The sequence below is a fragment of the Haliaeetus albicilla genome, chromosome 16 (genome assembly GCF_947461875.1).
Source record: "Haliaeetus albicilla chromosome 16, bHalAlb1.1, whole genome shotgun sequence".
NCBI lineage: Eukaryota > Metazoa > Chordata > Aves > Accipitriformes > Accipitridae > Haliaeetus > Haliaeetus albicilla.
Window position 1 is genome coordinate 32,318,672 of NC_091498.1, and position 20,826 is coordinate 32,339,497.

At 39.0% G+C, this 20,826-nt stretch overlaps 1 protein-coding gene across 3 annotated transcripts in view; it reads left to right on the forward strand.

Annotated features, from left to right (window-relative positions):
* Positions 1–942: 942 nt before the first annotated feature.
* The window catches only part of BUB1B (BUB1 mitotic checkpoint serine/threonine kinase B), a 28,286-nt gene continuing 8,402 nt past the window's right edge, over positions 943–20,826 (forward strand). Inside the window, exons 1-21 of one of the 3 annotated variants that reach the window (XM_069804356.1) lie at positions 943–1,048; positions 2,025–2,187; positions 2,490–2,549; positions 2,795–2,939; positions 3,868–4,064; positions 4,162–4,340; positions 4,449–4,642; positions 6,639–6,733; positions 9,494–9,720; positions 10,007–10,119; positions 11,839–11,936; positions 12,234–12,286; positions 12,739–12,849; positions 13,092–13,176; positions 13,570–13,672; positions 14,726–15,012; positions 15,950–16,140; positions 18,169–18,315; positions 18,489–18,601; positions 18,889–19,050; positions 19,779–19,921. In XM_069804356.1, the coding sequence (XP_069660457.1) occupies positions 2,045–2,187; positions 2,490–2,549; positions 2,795–2,939; positions 3,868–4,064; positions 4,162–4,340; positions 4,449–4,642; positions 6,639–6,733; positions 9,494–9,720; positions 10,007–10,119; positions 11,839–11,936; positions 12,234–12,286; positions 12,739–12,849; positions 13,092–13,176; positions 13,570–13,672; positions 14,726–15,012; positions 15,950–16,140; positions 18,169–18,315; positions 18,489–18,601; positions 18,889–19,050; positions 19,779–19,921 (2,846 nt within the window). In that variant the 5' untranslated portion in view covers positions 943–1,048; positions 2,025–2,044. Of the gene's footprint in view, positions 1,049–1,213; positions 1,316–1,354; positions 1,716–2,024; positions 2,188–2,489; positions 2,550–2,794; positions 2,940–3,867; positions 4,065–4,161; positions 4,341–4,448; positions 4,643–6,638; positions 6,734–9,493; positions 9,721–10,006; positions 10,120–11,838; positions 11,937–12,233; positions 12,287–12,738; positions 12,850–13,091; positions 13,177–13,569; positions 13,673–14,725; positions 15,013–15,949; positions 16,141–18,168; positions 18,316–18,488; positions 18,602–18,888; positions 19,051–19,778; positions 19,922–20,826 lie in introns of those variants that run through there. The other 2 variants (XM_069804355.1, XM_009918750.2) reach the window with 2 other exon arrangements.

Here is a 20,826-nt window from a genome sequence, read left to right on the forward strand (position 1 = left end):
CATCTGTGAGTATGAAAGTTTCATAACTCACAGGCATCACAAATGCCTTCAGAGACTGAGCCATTAAGATCAGTTGTGAAGAAAAAAATCACTTTTTACTCATGAAATACTCAATTTGTTCTAAGATAATTTTTTTTTTTAAATTGATCACCTTTCCCATAATACCAGGCAGCTAATCTGTATTACTCAGGAAATTTCTGTCCATGTCTATGGCAATTTTTTTTTCAGCTGCCTCATATTTCAGTTTTTGCAGATATAGAATGCAGAAGGGAGCAAGACATCTGTACATTTAAGACCCTGAAGATACTGGATTTTATTTAGATCTTAACTTTGACTTAAAGAGAGGTAAACAACCAGTCCTAACTCATTTCAGTTAGCCTGCAGGAACAGAAGCCAGTGCTGAAGAACAATGTGAAACTAGTGTGGGGAGCTGTAAAGCATTTCAGCCACCTTATTAGGTTGCTAACTCTGAGGACATGCCTATACCATGTAAATAAGGGCAGACCAGGAGAATTTGGTCTCTCACTGCACGATCTCGCTCTGGCACTGGAAGCAGTGTAGCAATATTTCTGCAGCCTGTTGGGCTAATTAGTTCCCTCTTGCAATGCTGTAGGAGACAAGGCAATTAACCGGGCTGAGCATCACATTAACACAGCAATGCTGCCTCGGGGGGCTGAGCTAGTACCTCTGCACACTCTTTTGTTCGGACCAAAGAGGTTACTTGGAGCCAGTCTGGGGGTCACAAACGCTGCATTGTATTTGACAGGGATACCTGGAAAGTGAGTTTTTTCTGGGATAACAAGGCTGAGCGAATGGCTAGTTGCATGCCGAAAGGCGCGCTCCCCTCAGAGAAAATAACAGAATTATTTTCTGGCAGAGAAATAACCTGGTGAAATCAGATTTCTGTCCGTTAGCAGAGCCACCGTCAGGTCAGACGAGCACCAGCGCTGAGGAAGAGAAACGATGGGAACACATGCGAGCAGGAAAATGAGGACGCAGGAACGTTCCTTGTGGTGACAGATGCCTTTTATATGAGATTAATTATACGGTCATTAATTCTAAAATTAATTATGTATTTCTCCCTGCCGGCAGCACGCGGCGCGAGCCGCCTGAGGGAAACTATAATTCCCATGATGCACCGGCGCGGCAGGGCGGGCTCGGGGCGGAACCAATCAGGCAGGGCGTGGTGAAGGGGTGGCCAATGGGGAGGAGGCTGGCGGCGGTTGGAGTTTGAATTTGGAAGGGGGCTGAGGCAGGCCTGCCGTTAGGGCGCGGGGCTCGCGCGCTCGCCGCGGACCTGGGACCCCTGCGCTTGGTGCGTGTGGCTGTGGGTTTTGGCGGGCGGCGCGGGCTGAGGGACGCCTTCCTCTTCCCTCCGGTCGCTGCCAGGGGAGCGCGGGGCTCTGCACCCCGGCGTGAGGGAAGAGGGGCGGGGGCGTCCCGGGGACGAACAGCCATTCTGGAACTGCGTGGCTAAACGGCTTCTCCTCTCGCTCAGCGCTAGCGGGGAGCCTGCTCGCTTGCTGCGCGGTGGGGGGAGAGTCTCCGCCGCGCTGCTCGTCCCCTCCCAGCAGGGAGGCAGGGGTCGGGACTCGCCTTTACCGCAAGCCCGCTACAACTGCTCGTAGGCGAAAAGCCAGAGGGACCTGACTCGGTTTACGGCGCTGCCGAGGGTGCCCTCGGCCGGAGGTCGCCGGTCGCCAGCCTCAGAGAAGGTGATCATCTCGCGGGAAGGAAGGGAGCACGCAGATGGGGAGGGAAAGAGCTTAACCTTAGTAGCCTCTCCTGCTAACATCTTCCTGAGATTCTTTATTGTAAAGAAGTGCTAAGCTCTTGTTTCATATAATTTCCACGGAGGGGAATTAAATGCTCAGTTCTCTCTAAAAGTGGGGGACCTAAACGGTGTGCTTGTGGCCACACAGAAAGTGTGTGGTGGAGCGGCTAAAGAAAGCCAGGTCTGTCATGTTTCAGGTCAGTATCCTACCTAATAAATCAATTCCTTATTGTTTTTATTATTAACGCAGAATCTAAAGGAGAGGCTGTCATGTCACAGGACTGCAACGATGAGTGGGAGCTGAGCAAAGAGAATGTGCAGCCCCTCCGGCAGGGGCGTGTTATGTCCACCTTACAGGAAGCCCTGGCTCAGCAGGAGACCTCCACCCACACTGCTGTTCAGCTGAAAAGACAGTGAGCAATGTTTTGACATCTTCTTTCCCTTTATCTTTCTGCCTCTTCATCATTTTTTTTCTATGTCTTATTTAACTGTACTAACCTCATAGGTATTAAAAAAAGCATAAAAGAACAGGAGTTCAGTAACTGCTTTCTATGCTACTATCACACTCCAGGTATTTAGGACTACTTGCTATGGGTGCTGTACAGTATCGACTGCTATTTTTAGGTTTGCAATGGAGCATTTAAACAGCAAACATTGGGGAATAGATTATACACAGTTATACACATGCATTTATTGGATGAATAATTTTTTTTAGGGAGTTTGAATCAGAAATCCGATTTTACTCTGGAGATGATCCACTGGATGTCTGGGACCGGTATGTTTCCTTTTATTTCAGAAGAAAGAATAGAAAGGTCAGATGTCCTTGTTAAAGCTTTGGAAAAAAGATATTCTAATTTAATAAGAAACTCATTAAAAGGTAAATTCTGTAACAGTTTTTTTGACTAATATGTTGTTTTTCAATACCATGCCTAATTTTTTTTCTAAATCTTACATTGTACAGAAACAGAAGCCTTGTATCTTACTCAGAACTGACTTCCTATGAATATATTCCATCTCTAGGTACATCAAGTGGACAGAGCAAACGTTCCCTCAAGGTGGAAAGGAGAGTAATCTCGCCGCAATATTGGAAAGGGCAGTGAAAGCACTCAATGAACAGCAGCGATACTACAAAGATCCCCGCTATCTTAATCTCTGGCTCAAGTTTGTGAGTGTTTTGTGAATACATCTTGGGTGCTGCCTTTTCTTGGTACTTGTCATGTCATTTGCACACAGTTAAGCTGATTTTTGTAACAACAGAGTCAAAGAATATGTTGTACAACTAGTGCAATATTAGAAGTATCTCTCTGCAGACATGTTACCTACTCTTGAATTCCACTTCTCATTTTCAATAGGATCTTAGACCTTTTTTAGTATTATTCAGTTTGGACAGCTACAAACTCCGGAAGTTTTGTTTCAGAAAAGCTAGTTTGAATGATGAGTAGAGCTTGATTATTTATTTAAGGAGGAAAGAAAGTGATTTAAAGATACATTTTAGGTGTTATATCTGCCCTACCAGTTATTTTAACTTCTAACTGCCTTGTATCCACATCCTGTGTTTAAGCAATACCAAGCTGAGTGTGTTCTGGTCTCGCCCTGTCTCTCCATTGCTATAGTTTTTGTCGTTCTTGTCTTTGTAAAGTAGCTTTTCTCCAGTTTTAGCTCCCTGAGCTGATTTACCAGTTCTAAAAGTGATAAGAAATGCATTGTACTTTATCTAAAGCTAAAATAACTATTCTCAGGATTTCCAGTATGACATAGTTCAATCATTGAATTATCTTAGATTAAAAAAAAAAAAAAAAATCTAAGAAATGACTGACTTTAAATACGTGGGCTAGAATTAAGGGATTGGTAATAATATTGAAAAATATATATATGCAGTTAGAGGCTTTTATTGTTATTCTTCCCCTATTGAATTCCTTTCCTTTACCCTGTGCGCCATGACACGATACAATTTTATGTCCTGGCCTTACAGCTGCTCCTGCAAGACTTGTATTGAAATCAATGGGGTCTTGCAGGAGGCATCAAAAGGCAGACATTGACTTTGGAATCCTTTGTAGTCCAATGTGATTACTCAAATACTTTGGTTGTTTCAGGGAGATTGTTGTAATGAGCCCTTGGATCTGTACAGTTACTTACATAGCCAGGAAATTGGCACAACACTGGCACTATTCTACATCACATGGGCAGAAGTACTTGAGGCTAGAGGAAGTTTTAAGAAAGCAGATCTGATATTCCAGGAAGGTCTTCAGCGCAAGGCTGAGCCTTTGGACAAACTCCTGTCCCATCACAGGTAAGCTTCCAACTAAAGGTAAGAACTTAGTCTTATGTGCTTCAGTGGATACCTGCTATAGTGAAGTTTATGCTGACTTCTCCAACGTTTTTCTAAGGCAATTTCAGGCCCGTGTTTCTCGGCAGACGCTACTGGGGCTTGAGGAAACTGCTGATGAAAAAGATATGGGTCTTCTGGGAACTGCAGAACCTCAGAGAAGCTCATTGGCAGATCTAAAAGGCAGGGGGAAGAAAAAAGTGAGAGCGCCAATTAGTCGTGTAGGAGATGCACTTAAAGGTACATTCAGCTGCTGAAACCACATATTATTGGAAGAGTTACACCTTTGGAATTTTCACTTGAGTGTGATATTTAAAGGTTAATTTGCATAAATCTTTTTGCTTATAGCCACGAACCAAACCAGAAGCTTCCAGACTGTAACTTCTCAGCAGTTTTCAAATACTCCAGGTTTTGCCGTGTTTGATGAAAATTCAGCTTCTGGACCTGAGATTCCTGTACTTACACCACAGCCATGGACAGCACCTCCAGCTCCGCGGGCCAAGGAGAATGAACAAAGCGCAGGACCTTGGAACTCTGGCAGGGTAAGGAGTCTCAAAATGGACTGGCAAAAAAGAGGAGGATGTGTTTAAGCTGATGACTCCTTCTGATCCCTGAGACAAAGGTCATGTTCTTTCTCCCTTGCCTGGGGTTTGTGTCTATTTGTAACTAAAGATCTTCCTAGCTTCTTTCTGAAGAGTCTCTGGCTATGCATAACCTATTCAAGTTTAGCAAGCTGATCTTGCTAGAATAAGTTTATAAAGCTCTCTAGAGTTCTTAAATCAAGAAGTTATAATTCTTGCTAATCAGAAAAATTGGTAATGATAGCCTGCCAAACTGTTTGGAGGGCAAAAAAGGAAGAGAAGAGGGAAAACCCTAGCCAAAGAAAGTGAGAGAAACCAGGCATTAGTTAATTCTGTAAGAAAGAAGAGCAAGAGTTAAATTGCTCATACAATCATACAATACAACCTAAAGGAAGAACTTGTTGCCTATTTTCTTATGAAAATAAGGTATGTACAGCATTCTGCAAGTCTGTTTTGAAGTGCTTGTAAGGAAAACAGAAGAGTGGAGATCAAAAGAGCTGAAGAACTACAGGATCAATGGAATATTTATCCTGACAATATAGGGAAGCTTGCCAGTAGATGAAAAAAGGGTGACAGAAAGTAGGTTCCAATAGTTTAAACTAATGCTGGAGACATGAAAAGAAGCAGCTGTGCTACAGGTGTTTAATCTGTTCTAGAGAAATGATCCAAGACATTATCTGAAGGAAATTAATCCTATGAAATCAAGTTTGTTTCATAGGTCCTTAGATAACTCCCAGAGTTCCCCTGTTCTTTGTAGATTAGACAGGAAGAATAGAAGGTAATAAGATGATAAAAATATTTTAGACTTCTCAATACAGAAATTGTTATAAGCGAAGCTTAGAAACAAAAACTAGTATGAGGGGAGGAAACAAATGGGCTGAAATTGGTGGAAACTCCAGAAAGAATTACTGTCAGATACAAAGCAATTTGATTAAGTGAATGGAAAAGTTCAGTAAATCACAGGTTTAATTTAGCTGAGAAAAATGAGGAGGAATTATTAATGTAAAACTTCTTTTATCGTTGCCTTGCTTTGGGCTGCTTAACACAGTCATTCTGGTCCCCAAATGCTTCTGTATTCTTTTAATATTTGTCCTTAGAGTTATCTGTTCCCACTTTCATGAAATTTGTTAGATTTAATTTAAAAAGAAAATAAAAGCTGCAACTAACAAAAGAGTTGAGGGTGTTTAATTCCCCTTCACTGGAGTGTGGTGCTCATTCTGGCTTGTATTAAAGTGAAAGAATAACCTTTTGTGAACGCTTTGAGATATTAAAAGCTGCAGAGGAAAGGGGCTTCTCTTTTACGGCCAGTGCGAAGATGGCCAAGTAAACAGTTTGAAAAATGGTAGAAAAGAGAAGTCAGTTTGTGAAGTATCTCCACCATGTAACTTTTTCTGTTTAAGAGTCTAGGGGAATTTCAAGTAGGCAGATGAGTAGCATGTTGTCAGGCTAAATTCCATCTATCTTCTGTTAAATAATGGACCCCAGAAGCAGTTAAGGGATTTTTGTGGTGTTGGAATGGCCTCTTAGAGGAAAATTGAGAAGTCTGGAGGTTCTTGATGGACAGCAGAAGGAATACTGTCATAAAATTAGGACAGTCTTGGCTGAACAATGAGGACTGTAGCATTTTTGGAAAACAAACAAGAGGAGCAACCAAATACCCAGCTTGACCAGCATTCCTTCAGAATAACAGAAACTAGGTACTGATGAGGACACGCAGGAGGAATGTGTCTTGCTTTTTTAGGTGCTAGTGCTCAGCTGATGGTCTGTAACTGTTTATATATCAGAATGGAATTAATCTTGTAAATTAATGTTGGAAAAGTCTATCACGGTTAACTTTTTTAAATAACAAGAAGTACAAATGAGCCAAACACTGGGAAAAGGGAGATTCAGAGTATAGAGGAATGTAGAGTCTAAAAATGAATCTTTAAGCTGTTAATGTTGACTTTTCCTTCCTCAGCGTCCTCGCAGCAGTGCAAATTCTGGTATAGAAGTGCCCTGCCCACTGCCCAGTTTCACCCCGTATGTGGAAGAGTCAGCTCAGCAACAAGTCATGTGAGTCTTCAGTTTGAAATGGAGATTGCATTTGAAATTATCAAAGCTGCTTTGTAAAATTCAGACTCATTTTGCCAAGTAGCCAAGGCTCTAGATCTATAAGAATTTAAAAATATGTCAACCTGGATGCCCTTAGTGCTTTAGCTTGGTGGCAGAGGCTTCAGTGGAGGATGCATAAGGACATGGGAGGTATTTGACTATCACTGCTCATTATGTGGCAGTCTATATCATATTTATATATGCTAATTAGTTTAATAGCTTAACTCAGTGTGTTCACACAAAACCACAGTTACCTCTCTTAAGATGCTGTTTGCTATGAAAGCAGCCCCAAATTGAAACAGGCTTATTGCTGTTTTCCTCTATCTTGGGAACTCTATGCTCATTTTATCTGGAGTTTTATTCTGAAATAAGCTATTCAAAGTTCCCATGACAACAGTGTTGGTTGGGTTATGGAGCAGTATGCTGTTTTGCCTGAAATTACCTTCCTGCTTGTACAGTGCTCACTGAAATGCTGATAAATCCCAGGAGATGGGGTTGCTCTGTTTTGCTAGAGCAGAGGAAAACGCATTATTTTGCAAAGCTGCTTAACTTTCTTGTTCTGTGGCTCTTCCTAAGAGGCAAGTGGAAAAGAATGTTTGATATTACAGACGGCTGCCGTGGCTTTGAATTGCATATAATCAAAGAATGTTGAAAGGTGGCTAACAGCATGGATTTTTCCTGTGGCTTTTGTATATTGCAGAAGACTGCAGAGTAACTCTGACCAAGGATGTATCATAATTTAGTTTAAGAATATGTAAAAAATTAAGATTCTGTCTAAGCTATAAGAATATTTCTTGCTGCTGAAAGTCAGTGATGCCATGGAATTAGATCTTTTGACATGCTGGTCTCTCTTAAATGAACACTTACTACACTTACTATCTCTTTAGCTTAGCATGTTTTCATACCAGGAAAGAAAGGAGTGGGTGGGAACTGAACATCATGTGAAATTAGCTGTAAGCAACTTGAGCAGAGAGTTTGTATGTAGCTTTATACTATGTAGTTGAAGGCTTAAAAGCACATTTTTTTTTTTCCTGCCTTTGAGTCCATTTCCTCATGATGCCATGATCATCAACCAAATCAATTCAAAGTGTTCTGTTGAAAATGTGTAAACATGATGCAAATGTGCCATCGGTTGCCATCTGGAGATTTGGGTAGAAGGACCATGTATTGATCCTGGGAATAAGCCCCACCCTCACAAATAAAAGCTGCAACCCCCCCCCCCCCATTAGGAGCACCTGTCTGCCTCATAATCTCCCAGATGGCCTCAGAGTTGTGAGTCCACATGCAAAAGAAAACAGGTATCTTAGAACTGTGCACTGTTTTCTTTTGAACTATTTACCCAGACCACAGTTAACACATCTTTTCAAGGTCAGTTGTTCAGATCATCTTCTGTTGAGGTACAGATAATTGCTGGAGTCATCTGGATTACTGGTATCTGTAAAACTCTACAAATTTTGGTTCCTCTCTCCTGAAATTAGCATGCTGCACTTTGTTGTGGTTTAACCCCAGCCAGCAACTAAGTACCACACAGCTGCTCACTGAATACCCACCCTCCCCCCCCCAGTGGGATGGGGGAGAGAATCAGGGAAAAAAAGTAAAACTCATGGGTTGAGATAAGAACAGTTTAATAGAATGAAAAGGAAGAAAATAATTATGATAATGACAATAATAATAACAAAACAATTGGAATATACAAAACAAGTGATGCACAATGCAGTTGTTCATCACCTGCTGACCAATGCCCAGTTAGTTCCTGAGCAGTGATCTGCCCCCCAGGCCAATTCCCCCCAGTTTATATACTGGGCATGACATCATATGGTATGGAATATTCCTTTGGCCACTTTGGGTCAGCTGTCCTGGCTGTGTCCCCTCCCAACTTCTTGTGCCTCTCCAGCCTTCTTGCTGGCTGGGCATGAGAAGGGGAAAAATCCTTGACTTAGTATAAACATTACTTAGCAACAACTGAAAACATCAGTGTGTTATCCACATTATTCTCATAGTGAATCCAAAACTTAACACTATACTAGCTACTAGAAAGAAAATTAACTCTGTCCCAGCTGAAACCAGGACACACTTTCAGAAAGCACTTTCAAGCGAAGAAGTTGACTGCTACTGACTCCTTTCACTGTACAGTGATGGGGGGTTTTGTGGGGTTTGTTTGTTTGTTTTTGTAATGGTGGACTTCATTTCTGTCACTTGGCATGCAAAACATTCTCTTTGAGCAAATTCCCCTCTTATTGCATCTTAAGTCTTCTCTTTTTTTCTTAACCTAAAATTCCAGGCTTAATCTAGTCCAAGATCTTCCATTTTTGAGTCCCACAGATTCTTTCCCCCACACCCCCAGATAAACTCTCTTTCGTAGGACAATTAGGGACTTGTCACCTGTGTGGTCACACAGATCGATGGAGCTAAAGTAAACATAAATCCTGCTCCAAAATGCACAATTCAGAGTATCATAAGAATTTTGACTGGGCCTTTATTAACTCTTTGTTTTGAGGTTGGGGTTGGTTTTTTTTGATTACACAATTCTGACTTGGTATGCTTGCCTCTTATGTGCTGTCATCCCATTTTTCTTGTTTGTTTTTTTCTATGAACAGAACAGAATATTTTTACGCTATTCTACAACTAGATTCTGAAATTAGCTATTTTCTCTCCTATGCTTGCTTTTCTATGTTACAGTGATATATGTATAATTAAAGTAATAACTGCGTGTTTTTTCAGGACTCCCTGCAAAATTGAACCCAGCATAAACCGTGTTTTAAGTGCTCGCAAACCTGAGAAAGAGGAGGACCCACTACAGCGAGTGCAAAATTATCAGCAGGACACTCAAGAAAAGAAAGAAGTGGTGATGTACTGTAAAGATAAAGTTTATGCTGGAGTTGAAGAATTTTCTTTGGAAGAGATCCGAGCTGAAATCTACAGAAAGAAAGCAAAAAAGAAAACTGAAGGTATGCTTTGAAATGGCATGACATAAGACTTTCTGAGATGGAATCATAAAATTATACTTACTTCTTATCAGCATACAGATGTCTTTTATTGCAGCTGCTTTTCTTTTTCTACTGGAATAGTTATTTAACTGCTCTGAGGTATAGGGAAAGTAACATATCTGACAGCTTTATATGTAAGCTGTGAAACGGAAAAGACCAGAGTTTTAGCCCTTTAAAAATAATTTAGGCTTTAGCCACAGATTGCATGTGAAATATGCGTTGTGCCTTATAAGCTTTTCTTCCTTAGAGGAGATGCAGGCCATAGCACAGAAAAAGGAAGAAATACAAAGGAAAATTGAGGAGCTGGAGAAGAAATTAAAGACGAAAGAAGGTGATAAGCAGCAACAGCTGCGTGAACAGGTATTGTCCTAATTTAACTGGTCTTTTACAAATAGCTACTATTTTTAGTAAAAGTACCAAAGGAGGAACAATATCTAATATGTTTCTCTTTGGCTAACTCTTTTTAAACTTTTTCGAAAGGATGCTTCAGTCTATTGTACGCATACATCACCAGTAAATGAATGCTCAGAGAAATATTTCTTTTCTTCCTCACTTGTCCCCAAGCCATATGCTTTCACTATAGGAATGTAAATCAAAGACTTCAAGTTTTGTAGTGTTACTTTACAAGTATTGTTAAGTTATTTAACAATCAGATAAGATATACCTTATGCTAAGGTATAAACTTCTAAATTTTTTTTAAGTGAAGGCATGCCAAATGCTTAAGGGCTAATTGCTCTTTCTTAACTCTTATTTATGGGCAGTTTCCTTTTCTTTTGCACTACAAATTCTCTATATAAGACAGGAGAAGAAGCTGGAACTAGGGAAAGAAGTGAAGGGTTTCAAAGTGGTGTGGGCTAACCCCAGTAGGAAACTAAGCACCACACACCTGCTTGCTCACTCCCCCTCAGTGGGATGGAGGAGAGAATCAGAAAGGTAAAAGTGAGAAAACTCATAGCTTGAGATAAGGACAGTTCAACAGGTAAACCAAAAGCTGTGCATGCAAGCAAAGCAAAATAAGAAATTTGTTCACTACTTCCTATTGGCAGCCAGATGTTTAGCCATTTCCAGGAAAGCAGGGCTTCGTCATGCACAATGGTTATTTGGGAAGACAAATACCATAATTCTGAATGTCCCTCATTCCTCCAGATTTTATTGCTGAGCATGATGTAATATGGTATGGAATATCCTTTTGGTCACTTTGGGTTTGCTGTTTGAGCTGCGTCCCCTCCCAGCTTGTTCTGTGCCCCCAGCCTACTCGCTGGTGGGGCAGCATGAAGTACAGAAGACCTTGATGCTGTGTAAGCACTGTTCAGCAGTAGCTAAAATACTAGTGTGTTTTCAACATTGTTTTGGTAAAAAATCCAAAACATAGCACCATACCAGCTACTGTGAAGAAAATGAACTCTATCCCAGCTAAGACAGTACACAAAACCATATCTGATTGATTGATCTCCAAGTTTTATAGACATTAGTATGCTTTATTATGTATTAGATTTTTTTTTTCCTTTTCCATGCAGACCAGTGTTGAACAGAGTGTCTTTCAAGCAAGTATACTTTGGTCTGTCACTGCTAGGTAGTGTTAAACCCCAGTTTTCTTATAGGTTGCAAATAACAACTAAAAGTTAATTATTTTAAAGCTTTTCCTTTTCCCAATGTCATCAGTTGGGCTAATAAAGTATGTTTTCTCTCTCTTTCTTTCTTTCTTTCTCTCTCTCCTCCTGCCCCCCCATTTCCAAAACAATGCCTTAGCAGTAAATATTTTAAATAATGAAATACAAAGTGTTGTGGATTTGATGTAAGCTATATAACTGCTTACATGTGTCTTTAATGGTTGCAGAATAACTAAAATATCCTATGAAAGTTGTATACGGTTGCCAAGAGTAAAATTATGTATTTAAACTACTGTAAGAATGGACTTTTTTTCATGCAAGTAAATTAAGTACAAATAAAAATAGCTAGAGACAACTATTAATCCATCTTTAATGACCTACACAGGATTATCATAATGTTCTTGGAACGTTGTTGCATGGCTTGTGATTTCCATCGTTGAAGAACCAAAATATGGTTTTGTTTCTACAGCCAACAGAGATAACAGAAGCTTCACCACCTTTGGGACTGCAAGGACTTACTTTTTCCTGTGCAACAGAAGTTAGGGAGAAACAGCCTCAGTTGCAAAGGTAATACAGGGTTTTCTTTGCCAGCAATGAGAAAATTTGTGGGGATAATAACTTATGAGTAACATGGATCACTAACAGATAGCCTCTTTCTGCAGGCAGAATGGAATACACTCCTAGGCATCAGCCTGTAACCAGGATCTGTAATCTGTCTTTATATATTCTCAAATTATTTCTCTGAGGGATCTTAACTTCTTACAAGTAGCATATGTCAGCTTGGCTTGCCTTTTTTACAAAAATTGTTTATGTTTTGTGAAGGTGTGTAAAATATAAGAAAGAAGTTTGTCTCTTTTTTTACAGTGAATTCCAGGTCTCTGAAGATACTGAACTACATAAACCATCTTGTTCTGAGGGTAAGTATTTCAATTTTTTTACCATTAAGGAGAAGGCCGTGTTAAGGGGAAGCGTTCTTTTATATGAATAGCAACACTGCAACAAACTAAAACCAAAACTCTAGGTGGATTAGAAGAACGAAAATGAGAACGTGCTAGTAGTTCCTTTAACCATCTTCAGCAAAAGACTGAGCATCTGAGAGCTGACACTATTTGAGACGACTTTCAAGCAGAAGAGCTTTTTTTCTTTTAATAGCTGAAGGGCTTTCTTCACACTTTCATATATGCAGTCTTACTAAAATCTGTAAGAGAGTTTAACACTAAGATTGATACTATCTTAAGTCCTTCTTTTTCCTCAGAGGATTTGGCAGAGGAATACAATCAGAAATTATATATTCAGTCTTGTTGTTGGGAAGGGTGTGTGCTGAAGAAATTTACTTTTGACCTGAATTGACTGCTGTTACTGTTGACAGACCTTATCCAGTCTCTTGATGTATGCCCGGATACACAAAAGGGAAATGTGTTTTTAGACTCTGAGGATGAACAGGAGGAACAGAGAGATGAGGCCAACCTTGGAAACAAAGGTACAAATTCTGAAGCATATTCTAAAAAGAGCAAGCTAGCTAACATAATATGGTGGTAAAAGTGTGGTTCATTAATGTGACAAAACCAAGCCTTTTTTAATAGGTTTCATTAAATGTCAGTTCTGTAACTTCCTGCTAGGATTGGTATTTTTAAGACTGTGTGTTAAATGTTTAAGTAGCATTGGATAGAGTGTTGTGGAAAAACTGTTGATATAATAGAGCCTCTTGTTTTTTCTTTACAGATGTAGCTCTCCTTCCTCCACCCAATCCTGCTACATTTTTCTCCATATTTGATGAATCCTCTACTTTGGCAAATGAGAATATAAGGTAGAATTATTCAAGACCTAGGTGTCAGATGGAGGGAAAACTGAAGTATCAAACCACTTTCTGTAGCAACTGAAATACAGTACTGTTTCTTTTATGGGTGTGGGGTGTTTTTTTGTTTTGTGTGTATTTTTTTTTTTTTATTTCATTACTCTACTTAAGAAGTCCACGATGAGGAAATACTCTCTTCTTGTTCCTCCTCAATCTAGAACTATTTAAGTTGCTATATAAACCTTCTTCATTCTGGAGAGCTGTATATATTGCAGTTTACTGGTAGTTCTGTAGTAGAAAGTGGTAGATTGAAATTGTCAGTAGACTTAAACTCTTGAGAGGAATCTCTGTTGAAGGTCAGAAGCTACTCTAATAAATATTTAATGTCATGTAATTTTGTCTTAGTTGTTCTGCAGATCATGTACAGAAAAGTGCCCGGCGCCCTCTTGCTGTTCGTAAACCTTCAGATTCTCTAACTGCAAAGGAAAATGTACCACCAGAAGCCTGTGTAAGGAAACAGTTTACCCCATTGCAGATTTCCTGTCAAGGAAAAACTAACATAGAATGTTCTACTGTTGAACAGAGTGAGATTGGCTGGGCTGACATGATGTGCAATAAGCTAGGATTCTAAAGTTCTTTCTGGTGTGGCAATACTTGAATTGGGTGATGTTGAGATTACACTGGAAATTTCATGTTTTTATTAGGCTTTAAGGTGGCCAATACGGAGATGATGGTAAGGAGTCTTCCAAATTTTAAGCAACAGATGAGTGGCCAGGATTACTCACGCTGAAACTTAGAAAAGTTTGTGCGATTAAGAGTTGCACTCTTAAACGCTGCCTCCTGTTCTATCTGCTTTCTTGCCATGCATCCAAACAAGCATCTCAGCTCCTGTGTTCCTCACCCCAAGTACCATACGCTTGACTCCTTTAAACCTTGGTATCTTGCTTCCAAAGCTATGTGTCTTTATGTGGCAGTTTTGCAGATATTTAAAGCTTTCAGTAGAGGCAGTAGTTGCTGTCTCACCAAAGGACTTGTCTATTGCAGCATGCAGTAACTTTAGACTGGTTGAGTGAGAGGATTTTACGTACAACTACAATATGAAATACTTAGCAGGGTTAAGCATGGTAAGCATCATGCTGACTTTGGTTCTAGAGTCATTCTGGATAACTGCATAGTTCTGCTTCACATGTTCTGTGTGTCTTCAATGCCCAACATTTTAGTAAACACTTTAACGTGCTTATAACTGAACTGAAATGCACTTCTGGGGTCGTAGATACTGAGTAGCCTTCAACAGTCCATGGCAGCTCTGCAGCACTCTAGAGGGTAACAAAGCTACCCTTTCTAGTTGGAAAAAAAAAATATGCAACTATATTACAGTTAGGGTTCAACTAGTCAATTTGAATGAGCAATATAAGTAGAGTACATGAAGACTGAGTGTCAGATTCATGGTGGAAAGTGGTGGTGTGGAAGACAAGGGAGAGAGAAATGTACAGCTTTTAAATAAAAGAAAATTTGACATAAAATCTGCAGGCTTTTCACTGTCTTTTCCTACTTTTTTCAGGATGAGCTGAATGGAATTGAACCTTTGTCTGAAGATGCAATTGTGACAGGCTCCTACAAGAACAAAACCATTTGTGCCAACCCAGAAGACACATGTGACTTTGTCAGGGCTGCCCATCTTGCCTCAACGCCCTTTCATGGGGTGTTAGCTCAGAGAGTCCCAGCTCCTGCTTTTTCACAGAGTGTCCTGAAGGAAGACTGTCCAGAATCTAAGAGTGCATCTCTGAATCAGGAAACGCTGGTTTGTGAGGGAGTGTACAATGAAGCTCGTTGTGTAAATAAACTGAGGTAATTAACAGCAAAGCATCTTAAGCTCCTTTTCCTGTGTGTCTTTTGTTGGTTGTGGTTTTACTATTATGTTGCTGAAGAAACATTTTTCTGAAGAGATCAGAATATATTGAAGACAGCCATTCCTCTAGCTCAGGGTCCATTTTGCCTTTTGCAGATTTAAGAGGTAATAGCAAGAGCACTTGGCTTTTCGGCATTACTGCTGCAGGACTTAACTCCATGCTTTTTCTACCAAATAACTTGCAAAGAAATTAATAAACACATTCTGTCTTTGTAACCAGAGATTAAAAGTAGAATCATCAGTTCCTTTTATACTCATATGCTTCTGTAGTTATTTTAGTATATGAAATGCATCTGGTGGTTATGGCTTAGATTTCTTCTACAGAGGAGAGAAGCTGGAGAGAAGAAAAAAACTGGCAAACAACCTCCTGTTTCTTATCATTGTAAAGAAGAAAGCATCTGTTGTATGGGGGTTTCTTAATTTAGAACTGAGTTTGATTTGCTGGCTGTTAGTATGTAAACATGTATACCATGCTGAAGGTGTTTGTTTACTTGGTAAGTTCCCTGGGAAGCCATGCTGATTATAATTAGGAAGGAAGAGCAAAAGTTATTTCCTGCCCAATGCTCTGTTGCTTTAAAAGCACTGTAGGTCTGAATTTTGGTAATGAAGGGAGTAATAAACATTGAGTATGTCTTCTGTTGTAGCAGTCATATTTAATGGAAGAGAAGATAAAATTCATCTGTGGACTAAGATTTTGAGTAGAAACAATCATTTGAAGCTAAAATGAAGCTCTGACATAACTATTGGTTTTCCACTAAGGATGGGAAAGGACTTTAAAGTCTGGGAGTGCACAGTATCCTTTCATAGTCACTAGGCTGGCATTATCTAGACACTGTATCCTCTGAAAGTCTGAATAGTTGATGCCTTTATTTACAGCCCGATCATGGAAGCAAGCCTGGAAGATACTCGCTTGTCAGGTTCTTCTGTCTCCTCAGGATCTTCTCTTTCCTCTGTTACACAAATATCTACTATTAAATACCTGCATATCCCTGAGAAACTGGAACTTGCTCAGAGCTTGCCTGCTGAAACGGTTACTGATTCTGGAGGTATCAGTGAAAGCATTACTGGTTAGTACTAAACTGAGTTTCACTCACAAATAACTTGCAGTTGTCTCTAAACTATGCTGCGTTTTCTGTACTTTCTATATTCTACTCTGTTTTTTGTGTATTTCCCATTACTTTGACTTATGACTGAACTTGTGTCTTGCTTGTCAGAAGTGGCAGTGAGGTATACAGTGTAACATGCTTGTCAGCATTCAGAAGATGTAAATATTAAGGTGATGGAGGAGTTATTTAAGTTATTAAAGCAGGGAGTGTGTATGAGTAATGAGGTCAAATTCTGAAATGAAAACATTTGGACTGGATGGTAGTGAGAACTTCTAAGACAGCTTTGTTTTTGTCTTTTTTTTTTTCTTCTCTGTAATCAGCCCATCAGGAGAATACACAGTATAAGTGCCGTGTTGAAAAAGGTGAATATGAATTTTAAATCTAGTGAAAATGGCATAATTTTGGTTTTAAATTTGCACTCTTAACTTTGCTGTAAACTATTGTGCTGCTTCACAGTATGTTTTGTTTTCCTATTGAAGGAAAACAATAGCAGTACTTAAAAATCTGGCCCATAGAATTAGGTTTGTGTTGAATGACGGTTTTCAAGGTGTTTAACCTGCTTTAACTCCTTTGATTTCGGTTTATGATATTTTAATTAGAATTGTTTATCTGAAAATTCTCAGTGTACCTACTCTAGAGAAGAGTATGTTATTGTGTGTCTGCAGACTATTTTATGATGAAGCAAGCTCGGGACCTGGAATGAAAATACAATTAGGAGAAGAGTGTCGTCACTGAAATAGCTGAAATATTTTGGATAGATCTTACACTCGTTTTTTATCATATGCACTAATCTTTAGAGCAAGGTGAAGAATCTCTATGGATTCTTTTCAGAAAAAGAAGGCATTTGTTCAGTTGTTTTAATGATACTTCCTTAAACTTTTGATCATTCCCATTGCTTTTTTTTTCTTGCTTTCTGCACATCTTCCTTGAACTGCAGTTCTCAACCTGGATGTAGTAATTCTACTGAGGACTCCTTAATGCTGCGTAGAGCAGAAAAATTACTTCAGATGTCTGTCAGTTTATTCCTGTAAAATATGCTGGTAAATTACATAGGTTTGTGATGGTAAAATATTGGAACACCTATTTAGCCTTCAACCTACCATATTTCCTGGATCTACTTTCACAGAATTACTTCCTGAGCAATATCTTACTGCAATGCTTTTCAAATAAATATGAGTATAACAGTAGGTAATGATACTCTGATTCTTACCTCTGTACTGTGAAAGCTTAAAATGGTGCCATGTGTTACTAGTCATAGTCTTTGGGAAGGGAAGTCAGTAGCAGCTATCTAGTTCTGCTGTGTTTTACTCTGCCTGATCATTTGAGATCAACACTTTTCAAGCTACCTTGGTTTTGTACAGATTAATTCCTCTATTGAATGTTTTTTTTTTCTTCTTTGTCCTATTATGCAGGAAAATAAACCCAGACCTACATGTAATTATCTTATGTGTCTTCCAGGAGGTAAAAGCCATTAAATTCTTAATATTGCAATGAGAAGCAGAGTTGGAATCCAACTTTGTTTTCCTTTTCTTAAATAAAACTCCTGTTGTATTCAAAGGAGTGAATGTCAATAAACCCCTTCATTTAAAAAATCACAAATTGATCACTTACTCTGGACGTAGGCTTAAATAAAAAAGGAGTATTAATTTGCAAAATGAGTTTGAATTCTGCTGTGGCTGAGCAGATGTACCTAATCTAATTCATAGCTTTGTCTCTTCTGAAAGATACACTTTACATGACGCTACCATAGAATCATTGAGAATTCATGATGAGATAGTCTGTAAGGTAGTTTAAAAGGTGGGTGTTTATGTTCACAGAACAAGAAACTATTGGAAAGAGATTAATTGACTTGCTGAAAGGTGATGCAGTAAATTAGTATGCAGATAGAAAGCTTCCAATATCCAGGTTACTTCTTCTTGACAGATATAATCAAGTCACAGACTCAACACCTAGTTTCAGTTCATCTGTTTCTATTACTTGTCTTCCTAGCTGATGATCTAACACAGTTTTTGTGGAGCGCTGAACAGCGTAAAAAGCTTTTAGATCCTATGCCAGAATCATTGACTGCTGCTCCAGATTTTCATTTGGAGACTGGTGTGCTGCCTGTCATGGAGTTTGAGAAAGACATTGAGCTAGGTAGGTATGCCAGACACTCTACAGTGCAAAGGATCTATTTATGTGCTAACTGGTTTGAAATATGCTTCATATTCACCCTCACTAGTTTTATGTCATGTAGATGGGGAATAACTTGCACAGCCTGGGTACATATATTTGCTGTGACAGCTCATAAATGTAAACTTTCATAACAGGAAATGAGACTTACTGTATCAAATGGGAATATTGGAGCAATGAAGAATACAAGATGGTTTTTGCCATTCCAGCCAACTTTCCCCAGTTGGATGCAAAGGGATTTGCAATAAAGGTAATGCATACGATGGTTACTATACAAAAGTGTAAAATGTTAAAATCTCCTCAGCCAATATAAAATAAAATGTAGTAAGTTTGGTCTTAATTTCTGAATTCTGTGCATGAAGTTTGCTACTTCAAGTCCTCTTTCTAATTGTTGATATAGAATAAAAGTTTCTGACTGTGGAAAATATCTTCCTTGGTAAAGTGGGGAGGAAAAAAAAGAGGATGAGAAGAATATGAAGATGAGCAATTTTTGCTTTATTCCAAAACTAAACGTTCTTCTTATGTACCTTCTTGTAGGTGTACTCTCAGCCTGTGCCTTGGGATTTTTATATCACGCTTCAGTTACGGGAGCGTTTGAATACTGACTTTGACCAAAGCTTCAGTGAGAATTGCAGCTGTTACTTGTATCAAGATGGCTGTGCTATTTTGCACAGGGATATAAATCGCTTCACGCTTGGGGTCAGTGCAGATAAAGTACAATTGTAGAAGATATGAACTCTTGCATAGAGTACCATTAGTGAGTTTTGTTTGTCATTATGCTCATTCCTGAAGATAGCTTCACGTGTTTAATCCTCCTATCTAGATCCTCTGGGTTTTGTTTTATCTATATACAAGTTAAGACTGTCTATTACAGCCTTAGTTAGAGCTGGTTTCTCATTCATAGATCATGTGCTTCTCAGAGACAAACTTGAACCAATTTTTCACATTTTCTTTATTCACGAGTGATAAATGACCTGAGCCAAGAGCCACATGTTATTCCACAATAAGGTTTGCATCTAAAACTCTTGTTTAACTTGGCATCTTTCAATGAGTTCCAGTCTTCCAGTCTGCTGTAGCAAGGTCATAACATCTAGTGTCTTGCTGAAGGATTTACATTTTAAATGAAGTCTTGTAAGTGCATTTTGAATTGTTGCATATAAATAGGATACAAATTAAATAGTAATCTCAGTATTCAGTTCCAATTTCCTCCTGATCTTTTGTCCACTTCTGAATAATAGGGTCTCCTAGGAGCTCATGGTTCTTTTAATTCTGGCTGCACTGATCATGGGCAAAATCTGATTATACTGAATTTAGGGTAGGACTGTTATCTCTGTACAGATGAGTAGGGAAAAAAAGGTGAGCTATAAATATTTCACTTAATCTAACATAGAATGACATATATATGCACGTTTATTCCCTGTTTTCAGGATGTTATTCGTGGCTGTAAGTCCATGACGGAGGAAGTTATCCTACTGGTTGTTTATAATCTTCTGGGTGTGGTAGAGAAGCTCCACAAAGCAGAGATTGTCCATGGAGATCTGCGTCCAGAGGTGTTCTTTCTGGGAGACAGGTTTGTCTCTTTATATGAACATGGGAGGATATAAAATACTCAGTTACAGTTACAGCTACAGCTCTTGTGCTTTTGTAATTTCTCCTCTTTGGGTGGGGTATTGGTATTGCAGTCCAGTTTTTTTAGGCTACAGTGTATCCTGCAAATAGTGAAAACACTTTGTTTAGGAATAAACCTTTTGTTTATTTCTATAGAAATAGTATACAATGCTGTTGTAAAACTTATAATAAACAAAATGTTTTTGCTATTGCCTGTGTTCTCAAGTTTGTACTTTACCAATGTACTGTACTGGACAGCTAACTGGATATTGGTAAATAATTTGCCTTCTGGTTTTATGTATCTGGAAAACAGGAAGTTAGAAGACAAAGGGCAGGTGGGAGTGGAATATCTAGACACTCTCTTCAACAGATTGCTTAGCCTCCACTACAGTCCAACTTGTAACTTGATGCACAGAGTTTTCTTCAAGCTCTTTCCCATATTATGTTAGCAAAGTCACATATCCCTTGGAATGTGATCTGTGAACTAAGTGTGGGAAGATAGTAACTTTGGAATGTCTAATGATTTAGATATAATACCATTAGAAGAAATTCACTAAGGCTGTTCTTAGTCTTCACTGATATGTTAAAAATAGCTATGAACTTTATTTTGAACCTATAGTCATCTAACACGCGCACCCCCAATACACGTTATTTATAATTTCTTTATAACTTATATAATTGATTTATAAATTACATACATGTACTACTGAAGTTCTAATGTTTTCTTCACACACCCCAATGGATTGTCTTGCACATCCCTTAGGGTGCATGCTTCCTATTTTGGAAGTCACTGATCTAATAGTGGCTTGATGGACTTGGATATGTGATCTGTTTATGTTGTTGGTTGGCAGTACACTGTCATCTATA